The 22,058-nt window shown below is 43.6% G+C and overlaps 1 protein-coding gene across 1 annotated transcript in view; it reads right to left on the reverse strand.

Moving 5' to 3' along the window:
- Window positions 1-1,391: 1,391 nt before the first annotated feature.
- Window positions 1,392-22,058, reverse strand: part of rerea (arginine-glutamic acid dipeptide (RE) repeats a) — a 125,597-nt gene continuing 104,930 nt past the window's right edge. Inside the window, 13 exon segments of the mRNA XM_036591767.1 lie at window positions 1,392-3,676; window positions 3,935-4,115; window positions 4,249-4,389; window positions 4,694-5,411; window positions 5,527-5,749; window positions 6,566-6,864; window positions 6,866-7,972; window positions 8,367-8,480; window positions 8,603-8,764; window positions 8,910-9,109; window positions 9,832-9,924; window positions 10,223-10,385; window positions 20,508-20,588. Coding sequence (XP_036447660.1) covers window positions 3,643-3,676; window positions 3,935-4,115; window positions 4,249-4,389; window positions 4,694-5,411; window positions 5,527-5,749; window positions 6,566-6,864; window positions 6,866-7,972; window positions 8,367-8,480; window positions 8,603-8,764; window positions 8,910-9,109; window positions 9,832-9,924; window positions 10,223-10,385; window positions 20,508-20,588 — 3,516 coding nt within the window. The 3' untranslated portion in view covers window positions 1,392-3,642.

Consider the following 22,058-nt stretch of genomic DNA (forward strand, 5'->3'; position numbering starts at 1 on the left):
CTTCTGGAGCTGTCAAAGATGGAGATAAACTCTTTTTGTTCAGGACTGTGCGCTTCCAGTGCACACAGAAGCAGCATAAATGTGTGCTATTCAGGTTTACTGAGTCATTTCTGTAGCCATTTGAGAGCTATTTGAACATCCGCTGTCCACTGGCTGTTTCTTTATTTAAACCTATGAACGTATTTATACAATAAGTACCCATCTGACCACCCCGCAAAAATAGGCTACCTACTCTGATGAGAAAAATTAGTTACTTCTTAGGATTACAAGAATAATGTGGAGTTAAAATATTTCTACTTTCTACTGAAATTGACGTTGAAAGTGAATTTCCATCATTTTTTCAACATTTCTGCAGATATCAGTGAAAGGAGAAACAACTCAAGCAATATTCTGGTCTTCTTGGTCAAAAACAGGTTAGCGACGACTCACATAAAACATTTGTCTTAAGTAAAATGCTAATGGAATAAACAAAGCTGTAAGTTTAAATAAAAGTGCCGAGACTTAAAGGGGAATTCCACCATTTTTTCCAAAATGTCTGCATTATTCAGTGGTTGAGATGTCAACAGTCATTCAGAGAGGTTTGATGTGAAATGCTTCATTGTGGAGAAACTTATTGATTTCTTTACAGTGGTGGTGACAGGAGCCAGTTTATTTTGTTTGCTATCCAAAACAATCAAATGAACCTGCATTAGAGTTCTGAGTTTTTATATGTAATGTTGACAATAGTAAATGGAAAATTCAGAGTTGTGAATCTGGGGGAAAAAAAATAAAAAATTCTTCGAGGACTACTGTACCTCACAATGTCCACAACGCCCTGCATGTACCCATTTACCATTAATGGATTTTTAAAAAAAGACATTTTAGGCTAAAACTTTATTTCAAAACCACTGAAAATGTCTCAGGGACAAGATAACATTCATAACCATTTTGTGAAATAACTTTCAGTGAGGGAGAATTGAGGGGCTTTGGATATGCAGTTCCTGTTCACTGTTCCGATTATGACTTGGGTACTTCGAACGTTTCACTGGCGTTCGGAGCATTTCACAGAAGACCTTTGTTCACATCTTAAAGATTTAATTATGCATATAAACGTAGCAAACGTCAGTGGAATTCCCTTCAATGCCATCTTGAGTTGGTGCATTTTTACACATAGAACGAGTCCTAGATATATCCAGGAAGCTCTTACTGAAGTGGAAAAAAGACAAAGATGCACAGGGATCATCTTAATATAAAGAGCCCAGACACAAGATGCATTTTCTGATGAACCCATTTCTCTGACCCAAAGCCACTCTGACCAAATGGAGAGTGAGATTTAAACTAGCTGGCACAAAGTAACAATTATTTCAAAGTATTGAAAACAACAAATCTAATTATAGACACACACACAGACATTTTGTCAGCATGAACATTTACTTTTGCCATGTCATATAACAAAGTGATATTAACTAGAAATCAAGTATCCTTGTGGTGTAACTTAGTTTTATTTTAATTCCACAAATTTTTCAAAAAAATTACAAAATACTCAAATGGGGAGAACACAGGACTCACAATTTCGTTTTAATTATTTCTACTTTTTGTTTACATTGTGTCATCCCATGGCGACTACTAATATATACAATAAGCTTCAAGATACCAGTATATATAAATCTTAGCAGTCAGAATTTACATTCTGCTATTGCCGCTTTGAAACAAGAAGCTAAACCATTGACAACACTCAACATCAAAGGTTTAAGACACAAAAAAGGGGACAAAAAGGAGGAAATGCTGAAAACAAAATCAGAACATTGTATACATCATACAGACAGAGACAGGTAGATGGTAGAGTCCAACTAAAAAAAAAGGGCTGATGATTGAGTTTGGGTTTGTACTTTCAAAATGGGTTTTTGTGCAAGCTTTAAAAGAATGTGGATTTACTTTTTTATATAAAAAAAGAAAAACTGGTATCATCTGAAACAGTACTGTTCATCAAGTATTATTCAAATTAAAACAGAAAACCGAACCACCTTGCAGCAGTGACAGTATTCATGGACATAAAATGAATTCTTTAAAGATGTAAAAATGGCCATGATGGATTGTGGGTGGTTCAAACTGGTGTGACATAAAAACAGCCAATACTGCACGTAACAGTCCACAATGGCTGTCGCTCAGCCTCGTCATGACAGGGACAGAGAGACCAGGGAGGCCATGCATCATGGGGTGTCAGGAATGCAGAGAGAAGCTGCAGTGGTAACATGTTCATCTCCACTACTGCAAACATGCACACAGGAATACGCAAACTCTTGTTCAAAGCTCTTTATCCATTGTCTGCTGAAAACCATGTCTTTCGAGTTATCACAGTGAGAATGACTAAGGAGCCTCGCACACTGGAGGAAAAGTGACTCGAGTAGTGGAGGTGGGCTAGACTGCAGTGCCATCTTTTTCCATTAGCACCTAGTGACTTAAAAAATCCTTAAAAGCATTCTTGGAGACTGAGGAAAACTCTGGCCATATCCAGCCTTTATCAACCAGGATCAGTTTTGTTTAAATTCTTTCACAAAGCTGCGCGTAAAGATCTGAACCCAATTCACGTTTATAAAAGATTATGAACTTCAGCTTCTTTGCTTTGGTACACAGAATCAAGACAAAAATATGTTAAAATGCTCTCATTCACACTGTCAGTTCACTTAAAACCAATTAGAGTTCAACATTTCATCTTTTCCAAGTTATTCAGTGCAATTTTGGCTTTTCAGAAGGATCTGGGTGTAAGCCCTCGCGCACAAACTTTGAGCCATTACTCTTACCTTCATGTGTCTCATAACAAAAACTCATTCTAAATCTAACCGTAAAAGGAAATGAAGATGGTCATGACATCATGAATGGACTTTTTTGTATGTCTGTTTGTTGCTGACAGTCTAAAGGACAAAAAGCAGCTCAACTTGAGCATTAACCTTAAGTGTGTGTGGATAAAAATCTGGTACCATTCTCCCAGCGACCCTGTTTTATGGACCGCAAACCACCTGATACGACTACCTGCTCAAATAATGCCATCTCGTCCCCTCTGAAACAAGGGATGATGCTTCAGAACTATTATATCGGAGGTCTAACAACTCGGTTAGGAATCCACACCTAATAATAATAATTATAATAATAATAATAATAATAATATGTATATATATATACTATTTACAGACTCAAAAAAACGCCATGCTGCAGCTTTTCTTAAAATTATGAAAACCTCCTACAATGTATTAAAATAAACATTGAATTTAAGATAGCACTTTTCAGATATAATGGCCCAACTGTTCTCTTCCTCTTTTTTGAATAAGCACAGTGACAAAGTGTCTGGTATTCTAGCACCTACAAAAACGTCAGGGAAGCTTCTCAGAGGATGTTCATGCAGGAAAGTCACAATCAGTCTTGAGGACGTTGTCACTACTTGAACGCTATATACCAAAAATGAAGTCAATGTCTTTAGAAAATAAAAATGTCCATAATAGAAAAGAAAGCTGACAACAGAAAAAAGGTCTTCAGACAATCCTTGTCACTTTTCTGTTCTTCTGCAAACTAAAAATATTCCAAGGACACACAAGTTCCTTTCCGTGACTGTTCTGGGGCGACCTCCTGTGTCCTGCAGACCTCTGCGATGTCACATCCCTCCAATGATCACAGCTGCTTATCGCTCTCCTTCTTCAACCGGCTGTAGGACGAACAGAGAACAGCACGAGTCAAACAAATGCATTACAGTCCTCAGTTGTCAGGATCAATAAGCAGATATACGCATTTCGTAAACTGCTGCTACACTAAAACCATTACAGGTTTATGGTTAATAATAATGAATAAAATAATAATAAATTATAATAATGACACCATTTATCTATAAATGTAACTACTTTGTTCATCATAGTACATCAAAAGTTTGCTGTGTAAGAGCTGTTATGACGTGTGGCTGACTGACCTGTAGTAGTCCTCCTGTCCAGGCAGAGGGCCCCCGTGCATGTGGTGGTGTCCGTGAAGCCACTGCTGCTCCATGGCCAGTCTTTGCAGCTCTGCGGACTGTGCATGCATAGCCTGCAGCTGATGTGCTGCTGACATGGGAGGCGGCAACCCTGCTGGCAAATCTCTAGGGTATGGAGTACCTACAATATCAACAGAAGCAGAGATACGTTATTAGTTAAGTTTGCGTAATACAGACTATCTGGATTTGTGCCATTGTAACTGAAAAAATTAGGAGTAAATGAAATTGTACTAAGTGGATGCTTTGATACGTACCAAACACAGGGTGCCGGAGCATCTCGTGTTCGTGTGGAGGCTGTCCGAGCAGAGGGTTGGGGATGGCTCCAGGTGGGTAGGGAAAGCGGGCCAGGTGTGGTCCTGCAGCCAGTGGGTCAACTAGCGGGTGTGCCCCAGAACCTGGGGGACACACAAGACATTCACCACCACCTTCTCCATGTCAGCAGCTTTTTGTCAGGGTACAAAGGCATTATAACAGTACACAGATACAAATGCATGCTTACCACTCACATTTAAACACAAGCTTAATCACATTAGAATATACACCATGCGTGCTGTAGCATGCATATTATTCAGCTCACATGTGAACTACATAACTACACAAAATGTATTCTATCAAAAGTAATATTTTACGTAATTTATTATACAACATATTATATATAGTGGCTGGTGAGGTGTAGTATAATCAGAGGTTTTCCCTCACCTTGGTGCAGTGGGTCTTGCTGATGTAGATGGAGGTGAGAGTGAATGTGCGAGTGCTGGTGATGATGTGGTGTCACGTTGAACATTTGCAGTCTGGCAATGGGGTCGCTGGCCACTGAGGCCATCCTTTCAGCATGTAGTCTCTCAGCTGCCAGGCGCTCTGGGTAAGTCATCTCTGGCCGCAGCTGGGGCCCAGCCAGCGCCAGACGCTCCCTCTCCAGTGGGTTCAGGCCCGGATGGAAGGAAGCAAAAGGGTGGCCAGCCATGGGCGGCAAACCGATGGGCCCATGTCGGGCAAAGTGCTCCATGGGGTTTGTGGAGGGGTGCAGGCTATCCAGCTCTGGGGGTTTAACCTCAAAGCCAGGCTTCATTCTCTCCCTCAGCTCCCTCTCACGGATCTCCCTCTCACGCATCTCTCGTTCTCGCAGCTCACGCTCGCGCATTCCAGGGTCTGCGTTGTACAGCCCAGGCATGTGGTAGGCCAGCAGGGGGTCTGTGGGGTTGAGGGACATGAAGAACGGGTGGTTGCGGTTGGTGGGAGACATAACATGGGGCCGGGCATACTCGCTGAGTGTGCGCAGGGCAGGTGTGTCTGGCCCAATGTAAGGTGGCACAGCAGCGATGGTGGTGGGAGGGGGGTCGAAGGGTGGCCGCATGTGAGCCGGTCCTGCCATCTGAGGGTCTCCCATCCGACTCTCATGAGAAGAACTGGAAGCCTTCTGTAAAATCCAGATGAGATTCTGGTTAGTTACGTCACAATGTAAGTAAATTGCAAAGCAAAATGGCATGTTCAAATGTACATAAATATCTAAAGATCTGTAAAACGAAACCTACAGCAGCTCTCTCTGCCTCCTTCTCCCGTTCTCGTTCCCTTTCCCTCTCCTTCTCACGTTCCCTCTCCTTCTCTTTCTCTTCCCGTGCTCTCTGCTCAGCTTCTCTTTTCGCTTTCTCCAGCGCCTCCTCTCGTTTCTTGGCCAGCTTGGACGATGGCAGTGGAGTAAAGTAGAAGTCCGTTCTTGCACACGTGTTGTAGCCTCTGTCCAAATACTTGTAGAACCTGAAACAGCAGGAGGGCAGACCTTAGACTTGACCTAAAAATTCTGTCAACAAGTACAACTATGATCAAAAATCACTTCGCTGAGCAAATACTTATGGTTTATTTAGCATGACGATCATTAAGTGAAAAAGTAAACTAGTCTGCAAGTCATGTTTCCCAGTGGAGGTTCTGTGGCCATTTGAAAAGCGATGCAATTACTTCATGACAAATAAATAACCTCTGGCACATCAGCTCATTATTCTATGGTAAAGCCACTCAATCAGTCTCTTCACTGCCTGGAACATAATGAGCTGCACCCAGGGTGCATTAGTAGCCTCATTGCTATTCACTGGCAGTGTGTTTGCAGCACTTAGGAGACGGCTCCACAACAGAACTAACAAGACCTATTCGTGTTCTGATGGAGCCTTTCACTCTAATGATGCAGTCATTAATCTCAGGCCTGTCCTGGCCTTGATGACTGCAGAGTGGCTATGAGCTGAAAGCAAGGCTAACACAGGCTCAGAAATGGGACCTTAAAATTTTAGTCTGCAACTGACATTCTCAATGTGGCTTTTTAATGTAAACGCATTGAAATACATTGTACTGCATAACCAGCTACATCAGTGTCTCCAACCCTGGTCCTGGAGAGCTACCTTCCTGCTAAGCCTTGTTCCAACCACAATTTGTCGCATCTGCTGGACCAGCTGTATTAAAGTATCAGCTTATTGGACGCAGGCTGGAATTAAACTCTGCAGGAAAGTAACTCTTCAGAGAAAGTCTTGCAGATTCTCTGTTTGTCTAAACTTCGGGAGTAGAAGGTGAGAATCTATGTCATACCGTGCGGACTGGCTGGCGTGGCTAGGTGTGTTGACGATGGTGGGCTCTGGTGAGGGACTCCTCTGTGGAGGTGGGGGACTCTCTGGTTCCTCGGCTTCATCCAGAGGTTCCTCTTTAATTTGCACAGGCGGCACAGTGGAGGGTCCTGGGCAGGGCGCGCTGACTGAGGCAGGCAGGGGCATAGAGATGGAGGAGGGGGGTTGCTGCAGTCCAGCCAGGGGGCCCGCTGCAGAGGATGGAACGGAGGAGGGCGGGATAGAGGCTGAGCTGCCTGGGATGTAGGGATGAGGAGGGAAGGTTTGGCTGAGAAGAAGCTGAGTGCGAGGAGGTGGCAGAGGGGGGCAGAGGTGGAGCTGGAGGAGGTGCATGGCTGCTTACGGCAGGCAAGTTTTGGGACTGGGTGAGTACTGGAGGCTGTGCAGGCGGAGGCTGCAGCTGCTGCGGCATGGGCTGCAGTGGAGGTGGGTGGGCTGAGGGTGGGTGGTGTGTAGACAGGGAGCTGAGGGGTTTCAAGGCAGGAGGCGGGGGCAAGTTGGAAGGCATCTGTGGGAATGGAGGCGCAGAGAGGTGTGGGGGGTGCTTGTGTGATTGAGGGTTTTGCATCTGTGGGATGGGGGTTGTGGGTGGAGGTTTGATGTGGGGCATGGACATGGGTGCAGGGGGAAGGGGCTGCTCTCGAGGGGGCTGCCCACTGCTCTGTGAGGAGGACTGTTGTGATTGTGATGGAGGAGTGTGAGGCTGCTGTTGCTGGGACATGGATGAGGCTTGTGCCTGGCCCGATAAGGGAGACGGAGGGACCTGAGACTGAGCGTGAGGGAAAGGTTGTGGAGGTAAGGGATGAGGATGAGGCATATGGGGCCCCGTCTGCAGAGGGTGGCCCATGGGAGGCATTGGGCCATGTAGTGGAGGCTGCAGAGGCTGAGGGCCAGTCTGGGGGGGCGCTGGGGGCTGAGGCATACCCTGCATTGGTGAGTGAGGAGAGGGCAGCCTCTGAGGGTGCAGTGCCGCTCCAGACTGGATATGAGAGAGCGGGCCTGCTGGAGGTATCTGCTGAGGAGGCATGGAGGTGGGGGGGATGGACGGAGACACCTGTGAGGGAAGCGCTGAGGCCCCTGACGTTGGTGGTGTGGTTGCTGTGGCTGTGGAAGAAGAGGCTGCTGGGGGCAGTGCACCCGTCTGGCACTGGATAACAGGAGGATGCTGGCCCTGAAGGACCTGCTGCTGCGCAGATGAGTCTGAGTCGCTCTCGTTGTCGCGCGGGCTGGGGATGCTGGGAGAGGAGCTGCGGTTGTCCTGGTCAATGTCCTTAGGGTCGCTGCTGCCCTCATCGTTTACGCTGCGGCCATCTGAGCTCTCGCCCTCGCCCTCTCCCTCACATTCCGAAGGTGAGTCAGGTCGACTCAGTTCCTGAGAGACAAGGGAAGAGTGAGTTAATAAACTTAGCCACAGCCCTACTGCTGGTGATGACCTCTGAGCGAGTGATTACTCTGCACCAGTTAAACAGCACCATGGTCTGTTCCACAGCATTAACCTCTAGTCAGAAAACAGTGCACACTCACAGGGTGGCACAAAGTGCTACTGCTTGACATATGTCATAGCTCCAGAGAGGCTGAATATAGCAAGTTGTTGACTTTCGAATTATATAAGCTGGTGCTAATTCAAAATGAGAGTGAGACTTCATGAAACTGGTAAAAGGTGTCCTAAAGTGTGGTTAGCAGAGTCAAGTGACTCTGTAACTGATACACTTTGTCTACAACTGGTAAAGGTTAGGGATACAGGGACACAGGTAAGGGAATCATACTTGAGTCTTTGACTTCTTAGCGCTGGCCCTCTCTGGCTCCTCTGTGTCTGAGGATCCTTTCTCTCGCTGGCGTTTGGCACTCTTCATAGGCGATGGCGCCTCCTCTTTTATTTTCTGTTGTAACAGAAGACAAACGTAGGCTCCAGTGACACACAGGCTAAAGCAGACATTGAGCTAATGCAGTGTGGGTGGTACAGTGTGCTGTAATTGAAACGGTAAGAGCAACGCAGCCATACCTTGCTGGGTTTCTTCATTGAGTCAGTCTTGCTGTCAGTGCTGGAGGTGCTGGCTGCACTGGGGGAGGTACGGCCACTTGACCGCAGGTCCTCATTGGTTGGTGAGGCTCTGCCATCTGGGCTGGCTGTCTGCTTCTTCCGGCCACTTCGTAGCGTCGACATCTGCACCAAACAAAATGGAGTAATAAAACACCTCCTATTTCAGTATCCACAGACTGAAAAACATGTGTTAGAATTATTAAAGAAAGGGAAGGAAGGGCATTTACAGTAGTGAACTTGAGATCAAAGCCTTTTGATGCAGACTCACCGGCCCACGGTTCCGTCGAGTCCTCATGCTATGCTTCCCGCCGAGTCCATCCTCTTCCTCTTTGACAGGTTTGAACATGAACGGCGGCGGGTCCACAGGCTTCTCGATGGGGGGCAGTTCACCGTACTTCTTGAAATGGATGCGGCAGTCGGTGCACAGCAGGATATTCTCACGGCCCCCGTGGTGCCAGTCCTTGGAGGCTGCAAACACATTTCCAGCTTAAGATGAGCTCTACTTTCCCTGACTGTGCAAGGACAGTGACAGGGGAAGACTATCCTGGCCCCTGACTCACATCACAACATCAAACACTGTGACATCAGTGCATGTGCACTTGGCCTTGCCGTGCCACATTAACGGGTGGCGCTCGTAGACTGCGCCATATGGGATCTCTGCAAGTGCCAACTGCACCCAACAAGTCAGAGGGTTTAATGAGGCAAAGAACAAATGAGTAACTGTCAGGTTGGATGAAATTAGCAGTGACATCCTCTGAGGTCCATCTGGCAGTGGAGCGAGTGGGTGAGTAGCACGGCTCCCTCAAACGGAGAGTAATTACAGGCCTGCTGTGGGGATTATTATGGGCCTGACGCGCCTATGATGCTAGCACTGTTGTACGGCCTCCACCTGTCTCTGTGTGTTAGTACCAAAGCCTAATACTGTGATCACTACACCTGGGGACTGACTAACTGCTGACAGTGGAAAGCTCATATTTCACTGAAGTCAGTTGAATAGTTGTTTAGCAAAGAGGGGAAAAGTGACTATAATGCAAACAGTGTTTATTTACTGTGTAAATAAAGCACATTCATAACGGCTGAAGAGAATGACGACACAGAAATGGGGCAAGATTACAGGCTTGGCCTGATCAGAATGCAGCAATGCAGTGACTGGAAATGGAAGTACAGCACAGTGAACACAGTAGCCTTACTGGTGGTGAAGCAGTGGCGGCAGGCGTAGCCCTTCAGCTCCTGTTCGCTGTCCTCACTGTCAAAGTCATCCTCACTGGCTGAGCTTAGGTCCACTGGAGGAGAGAGGCAGAGTTAACAACTGTACAATGACATCTCGGCTAAACACCTTGGCACAATCACCGCTGCACTAATTAATACAATATCAGCAGGTCTTTAAACACAAGTGTACAGTGCATACAAACAGACTTCTCCCCCTGTTACTGCTTATTATCAGAGGGGAGGTTTTTCATGTTTACTTCATACAATCTGTGTTCTAAAAAGCTGCAGTAGTCCAGGGTGATACAGAAACATCCTGCTTGGCTATGGCAGAATTTGCTCTGTCAGTAGGCGAAAGAGGGCGAGTGCACTTACAAAACTCGCTGGAAGGAGGGCGGGAGGGAGTGTTGACCGGTGTGGAGGCGGTGCGGGTCTTGATCCGGCGGAAGACTGGTTGCCTGCGGTGTCTGCGGTGAGCTCGGGAGCTAGCAGCCTCTGGGGTTTTCTTCCAGTAATAGTAAAAAGTGATCAATTCTCCCTGAAGGCAGAGAAGCAAGAAACATGGTCGTAAGTCTAAGGAGTTTTTTTTCCCACACATAATTTAACATTTCTTAATCAGTTAATGTTTTTACATTCTTTATCTTATCAAACAATGACCCGCTGCTGAACTGCTGTTACAAATCAGGAGTTAACAGATTTGTGCTGATCCACTGGTCCAAAACAAACAAGGCTCTTAGCTGCATTTTTGCTCCTCCATTGTTTGTACTAAGCCCTCAAATGTCAAACTGATAAGAGCACACAAACAGCAGCTTATTTTCAAAGGGTGGCTGACAAAAAAGGTGCAGTGCTGAGGTCAGCTAGCAAGCAAGAAATAGCACAGAGCCTGGGAGGGACACTCCATGCCGGGTTTTGCAGCGAGCCAGCTTGTTGTGCTGCGGCCGTGTCTGTCCCAGGATTAGGCAGTGAAGCTTGCTGAATGCTGGGATATTAGGATCAGTACATTGGTGGCTGCCTGGGTGGCAGGCGCTTGAATGGGAACAAAAGAACATGTCGGGGAGAGCTTTGGCGCTACAAATAGGGAGTGAAACGGCTCCGAGCCCCTTCGCTGGAAGAGTCAATTGAACTTTAATCAAACATTCAGGGTGCGCTTGCCAGGGAGCAGGGTGTATAAATCCAGCACACAAAAGCCAGCCAGGAAATCAATACCCTACTGAAACATTAACACATGCAATCATGGATCAGAAGATGCTTTGCTGAGGCAGCTTGCACAAATTAACTGGTGCTTTCCGGCCACACTCAAAATAATACACATACTCCAAAACTGTCATCTGGCAGTAGGAGCAATTATATTGTTTCCCTGTGGCGGTTCCTCGCATTGGTCCTCTCTACCTTTCGCAATTCCTTCATCTCCCACAGACACATTCTACAGAACCATAACCATTCATCCTCTTTCTGGTTATTCATTTCAGGACATGCAGTCTGTTGCATGCCAATTGTGGAGCTTTTAACATGTTTTAATGTTTAGAGGATTAATGGGGGAGGTCAGCCATTGGGTATGACTGGGTCTGTTAAAGTCAGCCTGAATTGGGTTTGCTTGTCTTTAATGTGTATTGATCGCTTTCACTCTTAGCTTCGACTGTTCTTCTTGACATAAATTGGTCATTAAAATTCTGCTCTCACCAACACTTTAGCAGTTTTGCGGCTAACACTTAGACTACTTTTGGCAGGCAGTGGAAAAACATGCAAGTTTCTCTGGATCATCCTAGAGCCTCATTTAATTTCATGCTTTAACCAGACAAATCTGTTGCATATATTTTAAACTGCTACAGCAACGACTTCACTGCATTACTTGATTAATCAGTGTAACACAATGTAAAACAATCAAACTGCGATGTATGCAAGAATTACAAGATGCAAATGGACTGATAAACCAGAAGTGTAAAAAACTGCAACAACAATTTCAGACAGAAATGAGCAACAACGGCAGCAGGTTGACACAGGGAGGGACTGTTATCAGATGAAGTTTAAACAGTACACAGGCTGCCATATCTGTCATGAATAAACACCAGAGCTCAGTCACATGGATATAACAGCTTCTTAAGGACTTTGGCTGCTTTTAATCAGCTACAAAAATGTATCTGACTAAATGGGAGGGTTTTATGTAGCACTCAATGTGAAGGCATTTGTGCATTAAAATAAAATCATCTTTAATCTTTTAATATGACAGAAGAACCAGCATGTAAGAATTTACAAGGTCTAGCTGTGTTTAACAATAATATAGAAATGGTCAGACTTTCTTAGACTCCGATAAACATTGTTCTCATACAGTAAGTGAAGTTCTTATGTTGTAAGAACGGAGGCGCAAGAGAAAATCTCTTCTAGGGCTTTTTGCCGCTGGTCGCTAGAGAATATCCTTGGAGCACATCTGTTTTCTGCAAATGTTTCCTCATGCTTCTGTATTGACACACCACCACTGGAACGGTCCGCACAACCCCCTCCCTGAGCGCTCTGGAGGACACGAGTAGGCGAAATATCAATTATCACAATTACATCAATTACTTGTGGGTGGTTTAGACGTTAGCCAAATGAGAAACATAAGTGCGACAAATCCTCTTCTTTGACTTTGAGATTTCCACCCACCTCAGCTTCTCACCACACTTTAAAAACAACGCAGTGCAAAGTGGCTACTGCGACAGTGCGGTTTCCACTGCCTATGAAAACGGGTTAATGTTAACACTCCATGATAAACCTTTACAATATGCAATTAGTGGCACTCTTCTGGGTAATTTCAGTCTGATATGATATGGGGAAGAATAATGGGCTGTGTGACGGTGAGGGGCGTGAGCGTGTGTCGGCTTTGGCGGGCCAAACAGGGCGCAGGTGCGGGCCAAGAGATGGCAGGCGTCCTGATGTGAAATCTAATTGAAATGTGCAGATCAAAACTGTTCGGCGGGACAGAGAGCAGGCTTTCTTCACAGCATAATGACTGTTCACAGCACCATACCCCTGCTCTCCCTCTCCTTACCCCCCGCCTCTTTCTGCTGTGGTCTTTGAGCCTTGAAGCCCAGACTTAATATGAAAGAAGATGGAGAAAGGTCATTTTAGCTCTAAATCATGTTAGCCATTTACTAACCGAGCATTTTATGATCCTAAATCATTGACTCTGAAAGATGTTGGAAAAATTCTCCAAAGTTCAGTTCAATAACATGAGGAATGTTCTGGTATGAAAGGAATCGCTGTGGTCATTTGAAAGTAATTTAGTTTGCAGGCTATCAAAACAAGTGACAGAGTCTGGAGAGAGCAGACATTCAAAAGCACACTAAAAACGCTGTGTTTAATACGATCTTGCTCGGGCAATATATGGAGGAGTGGGGATGAGACTGAACAGGCTGATGAAATGTTTTGAGGGGATCATCTGTGGTGATGACAAATTTCCTTTGGTGATAACTGCACGATGGAGACCTATAGAAAATCCCCTTTCAAGCCTGGGAGTGGAGATGGGAGAGGAAATATGATTTGAGTGGAAGCGTGGAGAGGCTGTGCTAAGCCGCAGTCCCCAGTTCTACTCCTCTCATCTTTCTTCCTCTTTGCCGTTGCCCATTCATTTCCACAAGCCCCCATCCCGATTTGTTCGGCATAGATAGAAAAATAAAACATTTCTCCTGGCACAGCACCGAAACGTAGGAGGAGCAAAAGAGAAAGTTATTAGTCTTTTATAAAGGGAGATGTCCTACCGTGAAGTGAAATAAAAGATGACACCTGAGGGAGGAAATGTCTCCCACGAGTTCCTGTTTGCAGTGAGCCCTCTGAAGCTGGGTTCACATTGTGAGTTAGTGTCAAAGAGACAGATTGACAGAAAGAATTACAAAGCCAACCTGTCTGCGTGCCAGAAAAGGTTTGTTGAGAGCGAAACAGATTTTTCTAACCCACCTCCAACTTTCATGAGCATCAAAATGTCATACTTTCTCATGGTACATGGAGACATTTTGAAGTATGCTTGAGGATATCATGCCTGCTGTCTTTGATTTTTTTTTGCTCTCTTTTGGCTCTGATGTGCAAAATGTGACCCTATTTTTATATTTAACCAACTGAGCGTCCATCTTTTTTAATGGAATGTTTACACATTTTTGTTAACCTACATTAGGGCAGCATACCTATTTAGTTATGATTGCTCTGTCAAACGGATGCTTATTTATCTGATTTATTATCTTTGTTTTACTTGTAAGCAGGGCTGCGACAACAATGACAATCTTAGGAAGTCATTTCTTTAGTTATGTTGCCTGCATAGCTAACAACATAATTTAATGAGTGGGTTATTTGATTACATTTGAAAGATGGTATAGGCTACATCCCTGAAAGCGACACACGGTACGACCTTTCACTTTCCACAGAAGTCTTCTAGGAAGACTGTTTAACAGTGGTGCATGACCACCTGAAACAGTTTGTAGTTATTTGTTCCATTCGTTTGTGTAACTGTCAAAAAACAGTGGCAAAAATGACCACTGCAAAATTTAAGACTTTACAGCTTTATAATTTTATAATTACTCAAAATCTACTGTTTAAATCTAATTTAAACATTCTGGTGACATCTAAAAGTTTTATCTTGGTATTCTGTGGCACTGATCTTTTTATATTTAATATTCTTTATATTTTGGCACATGTAACTTTTTTCAAGTAAAGGTTGATTGAGATAGTAAAACTCAATGGAGTCAAAAATGTGTTTAAATCAATATATAACAATTTAAAGAAAGGAAAAAAGCAGTAGCCAGATACATCAATTATTAAAACACTTGCTGCTCTTCTGTGATGGGATAAGGAATGCAACCTCAGTATGAATTAATCTATATCAAATAAACGTGGACTGATGGACTAGTTGGTCAAAATATGTACGCAAACAGTAGCAATAATAAACATTATTATTAAGCAAGTGCTTAAAATTCCTTTACACAAAATCACAGTAAACACAAACCCCAATAAAACATGAAAACTGGTAAATATGCAAAGGCAATTGTATCTGTAGCATTTTTTCCATTTCCTCATGCAGTGTTCAGCAATAAAAAACTGTGTATGCTGGTGAGCAAGAGATACTGACAACATAAGCTTGGAATTATAGGACTTTTCAGAATGCTTCCATCTGCAGGATATTTCTTGGGGGGTGGATTATCTGACAAGGAAGGGGCTTACCTCCTATCACTGCTCTAAGAGATTTTTTTTTTTCCCCATCCTGTTTTCGCCTCAAGAAAGTGTTGATGTGCAGCCATGTGGGTGTGTGCGAGTGCACAGTTGTGTGCGTATGTGTGAAGTGCAATTTCCAATAGATCATGCCTTTTTCATTGTGATTTAGAAACCGCTCTGGTGGAGGGTTAGGGGGAATTGGGCCATTTGCTGGACCCTCTAGTCATGTGTGTGTATGTGTGTATGTGTGCAGTACGGGCGTGAAGGCTAAACTCCTGTATTTATACACTCATCCGTGCTCAGGCCCAGGCTTGAACAGATGGTTTCTGTTTTTCCTGGCAGATTTGTGATGAAGCCACAAAAGGCCCCTGCTTTGACAGGGCGCCAAACGGTTAAGGCTGTAGCTGGCAAACGCAAGGCAAGGAGAGCAAGAGAGAATGCAAGGGGAGGGCAGTGAGGGGGAGAGCACCAAAGGGAGTGAGAAAGAGAAAATGGAAGATAACAATGGACAATCAACCTTGCACAGAGAAAATGTCTCCGGAGTGTACGCTCAGTTAAGCCAAATGTGTTTGAGGCTAAAAGAACATGTGGTCACTGGGTGCAAGCAGTTGATCTGCAGTTGTAAACATCCATGAGTCTGAACTGTGCTATCCCGTCCCTTCTATGCAGGGCAAAGTGTGCCCATGGAAAAGAAGGGTAGGAGAGGGAGGAGGGGGCAGAGGCCGGAATGTAATTCTAGCCTTAATGGCAGAATCAGCCAAAAAGAAATCCCGACTTGCACTCTTACACTGCCAGATACACCGGCATACTGAACTACAGATTCTGGCTCAAAGTTAGACTGTACCTTCATCTGCCGCAAGACAGCCTCTATGGAACATCTTACTGTATATACTGTAAATTTAAACTGTTATTCAAATTGAGCAGTTTGAGAGCAAATTAACCCATCAGCTGCTCCCTTTATTTGAACTTACTTTCATATTTCATCCTCTCTCTTTATTTAAAAAGCCTAAGCTTTTGTCTTAATCGTTTAGAGTCAGGAGAAGGAAAAAAATACTGGTGAGAATTGATGCAAATAGAATCGATGTGTTAAGCAGTTTATAAAAAGCTATGAAAATTTACAATGAGAGCAGACATCTGCAGGCAGGGCATGTATTACTCTAACCTTGCCCCAAGGTCGACAAAGCAAAACTCGGTACTACACTGTGAAAACTGGTTCCATTGAAATATGGACACCCACCTTTGTGGTTAAACCAAGCAAAGGCGAGAGAAAAATGAGCGCTACAGTGGCCTTGGCCGGTGGAGCAGGGAGTGAAAGGATGTTAAATAGACAGCGAATCCCTGCTGTGCCGCCGGTTTCTGTTGGAAAAGAATGAATAAGCTCTGCTTTCACAGGTCAAAGATGCACAAGCACAAGAATCAGCAGTTGTGTTTCCCTGCTGTAAGCGGTTTTGCCAATAGAGGCAAATACACGGCTACAGCACGACTTTTCGGTGGGGGTTGATCACTCTAATCCCAAAGATCAACTTGAACAACCACAGCTATGTTCACAAAACCACATTAAAAAAACAAGAGATATACACGGAAGATACAAAAGAAGAACTGTAATAGGACCCTCAGTACTGTATGTCATGTATTTGTTCTTTAAAATCCTCACAGGAAAGGACGGGTTTTCATCCCATCGAATAAAATTCAAAACCATAAAAATGGCCAAAGATCCTCAGACTAATCACATTTTCAATGTTTCCATAAACAACGACATGAACTACCAAAACAAGCAAGCTATTCTGTCAAGTACCATACAGCTGCTGCTAACTGAGCAGGCCTCCAGTTTTAGCCATTTTAATTAGTGCCCAACCCCTAGTACCCATAATCACGCGCTTCTCCAGGGCCCTGGCTGCAGGGGTGACGACGCAACAATGAATTCAATCTGACATGTGTACAGATCGCACCAGGGCAAACATCTGCTACAAGGTTGAGCAAAAAACACTTCTATCATCTTGCCCATCTTGAAAATTACAGAGCTTGAGGGCAAGAGCTGCCTGCTCATGCGGCTGGATGCTCCCTGAAACACCAGCATCCAACACTGACACATAGCTGGATCTGCTCTATGCCATGTCTGGTTTTCTGACCAGGACCCAAAAAAACAAACAAAAAACCCTGCTTTTGACTCCTATCTCAGCCTTTCTCTCTCTTTCTTCCTGCAGGTGTACCTTAACAACCTCGGATTTGACTGAACCAATTATGCCGCACTCTTTCTCCTTAACAGCGGGTATCTAAGCACAATCAAAAGCGGGGCTATGGCTTGAGGAGGTTTGAGTAGACAGCTTCAGGCAAAAAGCACCAAAACGTAAAAATGTGTCTACTATAGATTTTCACCAGGAGCAATGTACCCACCTTCAATGTCTGATGCAGCAGGGAATACAGGCTAGTGATTCAGCATTAACTTCAAACTCAAAGTTGGCCTTATTATTAATAAGCAACTTTAAAAGAGTAATTCAACAAATGTGATAAGACACACTGTGGTGTCATTCCCTAATCAAAAGCCGATGTGTGGTAATATCGTCCAGAGCTAAATCAATACAAGCTGAGTGAAAGTTGAGTAATGCAGTGGCTGAGAGCGCGTCTATTCCCTGCAAGACCTCAAGGGACAGGAAAAAAAGGCAAAAGAAATTATCTGCTATCTGTAGACTAAGCATGCTAGGGATGTTTAGGAACATTTCTAGTGCCAGTACACAAATTATTCCATGACGTTGTCTTTCAAGTGGAGGAAATGGTGGCAGTGAAAAGAGCAGAGACGGTCAGGCGACACACCCACTTCCCCAGCTTCCCCTTTTATTTGCCTTCATATAAAGCATTCCTGAGAGCTAGTCAGGCCTGGTGTGTTTGCACAGCGGTGGGTGCTTACCCTTGGCACTGGTTGTTTATGAGAAACTCAGCTAATAAGAGCTGAGGGGAGAGGCAGACACAGACAAACTGCACCGCATCGCCCTCTATAGCCCTGGCTGTAGGCCCAAGACTTTAACAAGCTCCTCAGTAAGTTAACACAACAGTCATACGAGACTGTGGCCCAGGAAACCGGGACCGACAGAGACGAGCTGTTTCACCAAAGGCACTGCATAGAAACAGCTGGGAAAGATGGGCAAGAGTAGGGAGAGTAGAGAAAAGCAAGTGAAGAAGACAGAGAAAGACTATTGAGAAAATAAATCGAGCTTTCCTCAGGGTATTGACTGGCACTCACACAGAGGACTGGCTTTCGGCACCAAAGCAAGTTCGAGCTTAAGCAAAGAAGGGCTTTTTAGCTTCAAGAGAACACAGCCTTTTTCCTTAGTGTCTGTATTGAACTAACCTCGCGACCCTCTACTTCAATAAGACTCCTGTGACACCATCTCTCTCTCACACTCCATTATTCTTACGCTCATCTTATTCTCTTCTACATATTATTACAGACTAGTTCATTCATTTTCAGTTATTCAGTTGTGGGGGAAACAAGTTGAACAACAACAACATTAACAATGACAAGAGGTAACTGCAGTATGATTTTTTTTTAAATGTATTGTAATAAATAGATTAGACAGACATTATTAATAGGTATTATTTTTGTTTTTGTACACCTTGTCAGTGCACTAACAATATGTCGTTTAGACACACTTTGGCCATTTACAATACTAATGTCAACGCCACATATTTGCTTAATGACTTTCTGATAAAAACTAAATGTAGGATTATCAGAGTCTTTATTCATTGGACAATCTCTTTCTTTCTGCCACATACAGTGAGTAAACACAGGAGTAATGAGTAATGAATCTGATCATGAAGGTGAACTGCTACTCTAGTCAAACACATATTTGGTTGTGTAAACATTCACTTGGTTAATCTTTATTTGCGCTGAATTTGACCCAGCGAGTTCATGCAAGAGGTCAGACAGCTGTTCACTGATGATTAACATAAGAACTTTTTTTGTATTATTATTTCACAGAGGAATTGTATGTCAACCAGGAGACTAAACAAGGTAACAATATGATGTAGGAGACAAGCCTCAGCACTGCCTCCTTTTTTCCCAGGATTTTCTTTAATGACTAATCTTCCTGCTCAATCAATAGACTACGGGGCATTTTGTAAGTGAGCTTTTAGTCGTCGCTTGAGTTACAATAGATCCAACAAGATACTAAGACCGACAATGCTAACAGCTGACCTTTAAATGACAAACACTGTTTAAGTCACAGCCAATATGGATTTCTCTCAAACTATGCCACAGGGCTAATAAAAACTGTATTTTTCTTTTGAACTCTACATGATGTCAGTGGCTACTGAAAGTGACCTAAAAAGCAGATTACAAGACTGTACATGTACTATTTCTGTGATCTTAATGAATGACTGTAACAAAGAACTGACTATATTCACAACAATTAAAAAGAAATTCAAATTAAATCTTTGCTTGTACCACAACAGCTTAAATTTACCAAAGCAGTATATCAAACTTGAGATTATAGGATTGTGTGTCTGTCTTAGTGCGTCAGTTAGAATAACATGCAAAAAACAGTATGCTATGATATAGATCAGTGGGGTTAATGCTGATTATGCTGTCAGTCAAAACACTGCACTCACATTCCTCAGGTTAAATAATGCTATGTCTAGATCTACTGTAATCTCTGGTAAATTAAAGGCTTTGTGCATTGTGTTGTGCTCTCTACATTTGTGCCATATTTTTCTGGGGTGTGGGTGATAAAACATTAAACAGTGCAACTTCGGCAAGAAAAAAATACAGTGCGAGTTGGAAAGATCAGCAAACGCTATATGACTTCTTCTGGAAATAAGTGTGAGGGAACAATGACTACAGACAGCTGTTAGCAACATGCAAAATATAAAAATATTTTAATGCCATATTATGGTGGTGCACTAATAATATACTAAACGTCTATGAGACAGGCATAAAATACAAAGTTGACATAAAAATCTGAAGTATGATGAGAAAGCCTTTTTTGTGAACTTGGGATTATTTTAATAATTTTAAGTATTTCCTTAATATGTCACTCTTCTCTATGTCACTGAAACTGTGAGGGTAACTTCATAGAGACAACAACAAAAAAGAGGAAGTTAATAAAAAAAAAGTACAGTATTACATATTTAATGCTGTCAGTTACGAGGCACAGGGATAGAGAGAGCTTCCTTCAAAAGCACTGCATAAACAATCTGCGTTTTGTTTTGGTTTAAAACAGTGTGCTCAGTGTCCTCGGGAAGCTATCCAAGAGCCTAATATGCTTACTGTTAAATCTAATATTCATGCACCATGTCCATCTGTGAGCTACTTGTGTCTATCATCTCTTACACTGCCCCAGGTTGAGCATGCACACTGTTAAGATGTACTTTCACAAAGTGTTCGTTCTCTAGATATGCATAGAAAAAAAAAGAATTGGAGGGGGGGGGGCTTCTTTTATGCCCAGGACTGAGAAGGAAAAACACTTACAATGGAGAGAACATGACTTACCGTTTCCTTGTTTGGTAGCAGCTCTTTCCGAATCCTGAAGAAGTTCTTGCCATATTGCCTCAGCCCTTTTATGAACCGCTTCTGTTTTGAAAAAGCACACAAAAAAGAGATTTAAATCACAATTTTTCATCAGTTACAAAATCTCACCACAAGAACACGAAGCTCTTTTAAACCCTGGGTGCTTTAAAGCTGCAGAAAAAAAGGGGAAGAAAATGTTTTGATAGCCATCTAGATACCTCTGCTGTCTCTGGTTTCAGTGCTGAATGTTAGCATGGCCACGCTACTGTCAGAAAATAGGAAGAAATCACCACAAAACCAGGAGCCAGAGCTGAGATTAATCCACAATAAAGTGCAAACCTGAACGCAGTTTCATCTATAATCGAGTTCAACTGCACAAACTGCATAGTGGAGCCATATGAAGCTGAAGTTCAAAGCAGAAACTGAACTTCAATAAGTTACGGAGAATCACAACATGACTCTCCTGATCGAGCATTTCTCATGCTTACACTTCAAACAGGAGCTTAATTCCTGTGAAAAGTGCAAGAATTACAAAACGTTCGCTTACATAAAGTAACTACCAGGGAACCCAACTAGAGCATCATGCGTACATTTATACAGGCAAGCACATAAATCTTAAAATACCACACAAACAAGCATGCTTATGAAACGTCGACTTCATGGAAAATAACTAACTGGTGGAACTAAAACAGCTAGCTAATGAACTGCAGTTACTGTATATACAAAGACTTGAGAAAAACAAAACAGTATTCACAGCGGTTTAAATGCATTTCTACTCCTTTAAGAGCCCCAGACTATGAGCCATAAAAAGCGGAGGCAGAAAACATTCATAACCAACGAACCAGACAACCAGCAGATTTACTTTCTTGTTCCAGAGGCGAGCTCCGCTCCACAGTAATCTCAGCCAACGGCTGCCACCAAGTAACTCCACCAAAAACCCAGGGAAGTCCACTCCGAACACGGTCCAAAACACTAGGTCCACTCGCAGGTAGAGGAAAATTTGAGGTGCAAATCCACAAAGTCTCCAAAGGTGCGACGCTTTTTTACAAGCAAGAAATAGCTTGTCACTCTCTGCTCCTCCACTACAAAGGGGAAGGCTTTACATGTGATCTTTCTGCTAGAGAGCCTCTGGTCCGCAGCAGTGTGGAAAACCTGGAGTGGAGTTCTGCGCTGCATGGTGGCTCGTGGCACCTCTGTCACTCAAGCATGCTCTGAACGCATTCAGCCCGCTAGGGCTGCCTCTGTGTGTGTGTCTCTGTGTGTGTTAACCACACAGTTACATATAACACCTCCAAGTCTGCCCTTCTCATTAGTACACCAACTCTTCTGGAGGAGCCTCTACAGAAGGTGACCGCATAGTTTCATTAAATGTATTCAGAGCATTTAAGGCACAAGCTTCCATACCAGACAGCCCGAGAGAGGAAAAAGGCTGAGAGCTGTGTGAGGAGAAAGGTCTTGGCCATGGGTAAAAGGAGACAAGCTACTAGTAAAACCAGACATGGAGTTTCTCTTCCCTTCAGTGCGTACAGTCTG

This window comes from Colossoma macropomum, unplaced genomic scaffold (genome assembly GCF_904425465.1).
Source record: "Colossoma macropomum unplaced genomic scaffold, Colossoma_macropomum, whole genome shotgun sequence".
NCBI lineage: Eukaryota > Metazoa > Chordata > Actinopteri > Characiformes > Serrasalmidae > Colossoma > Colossoma macropomum.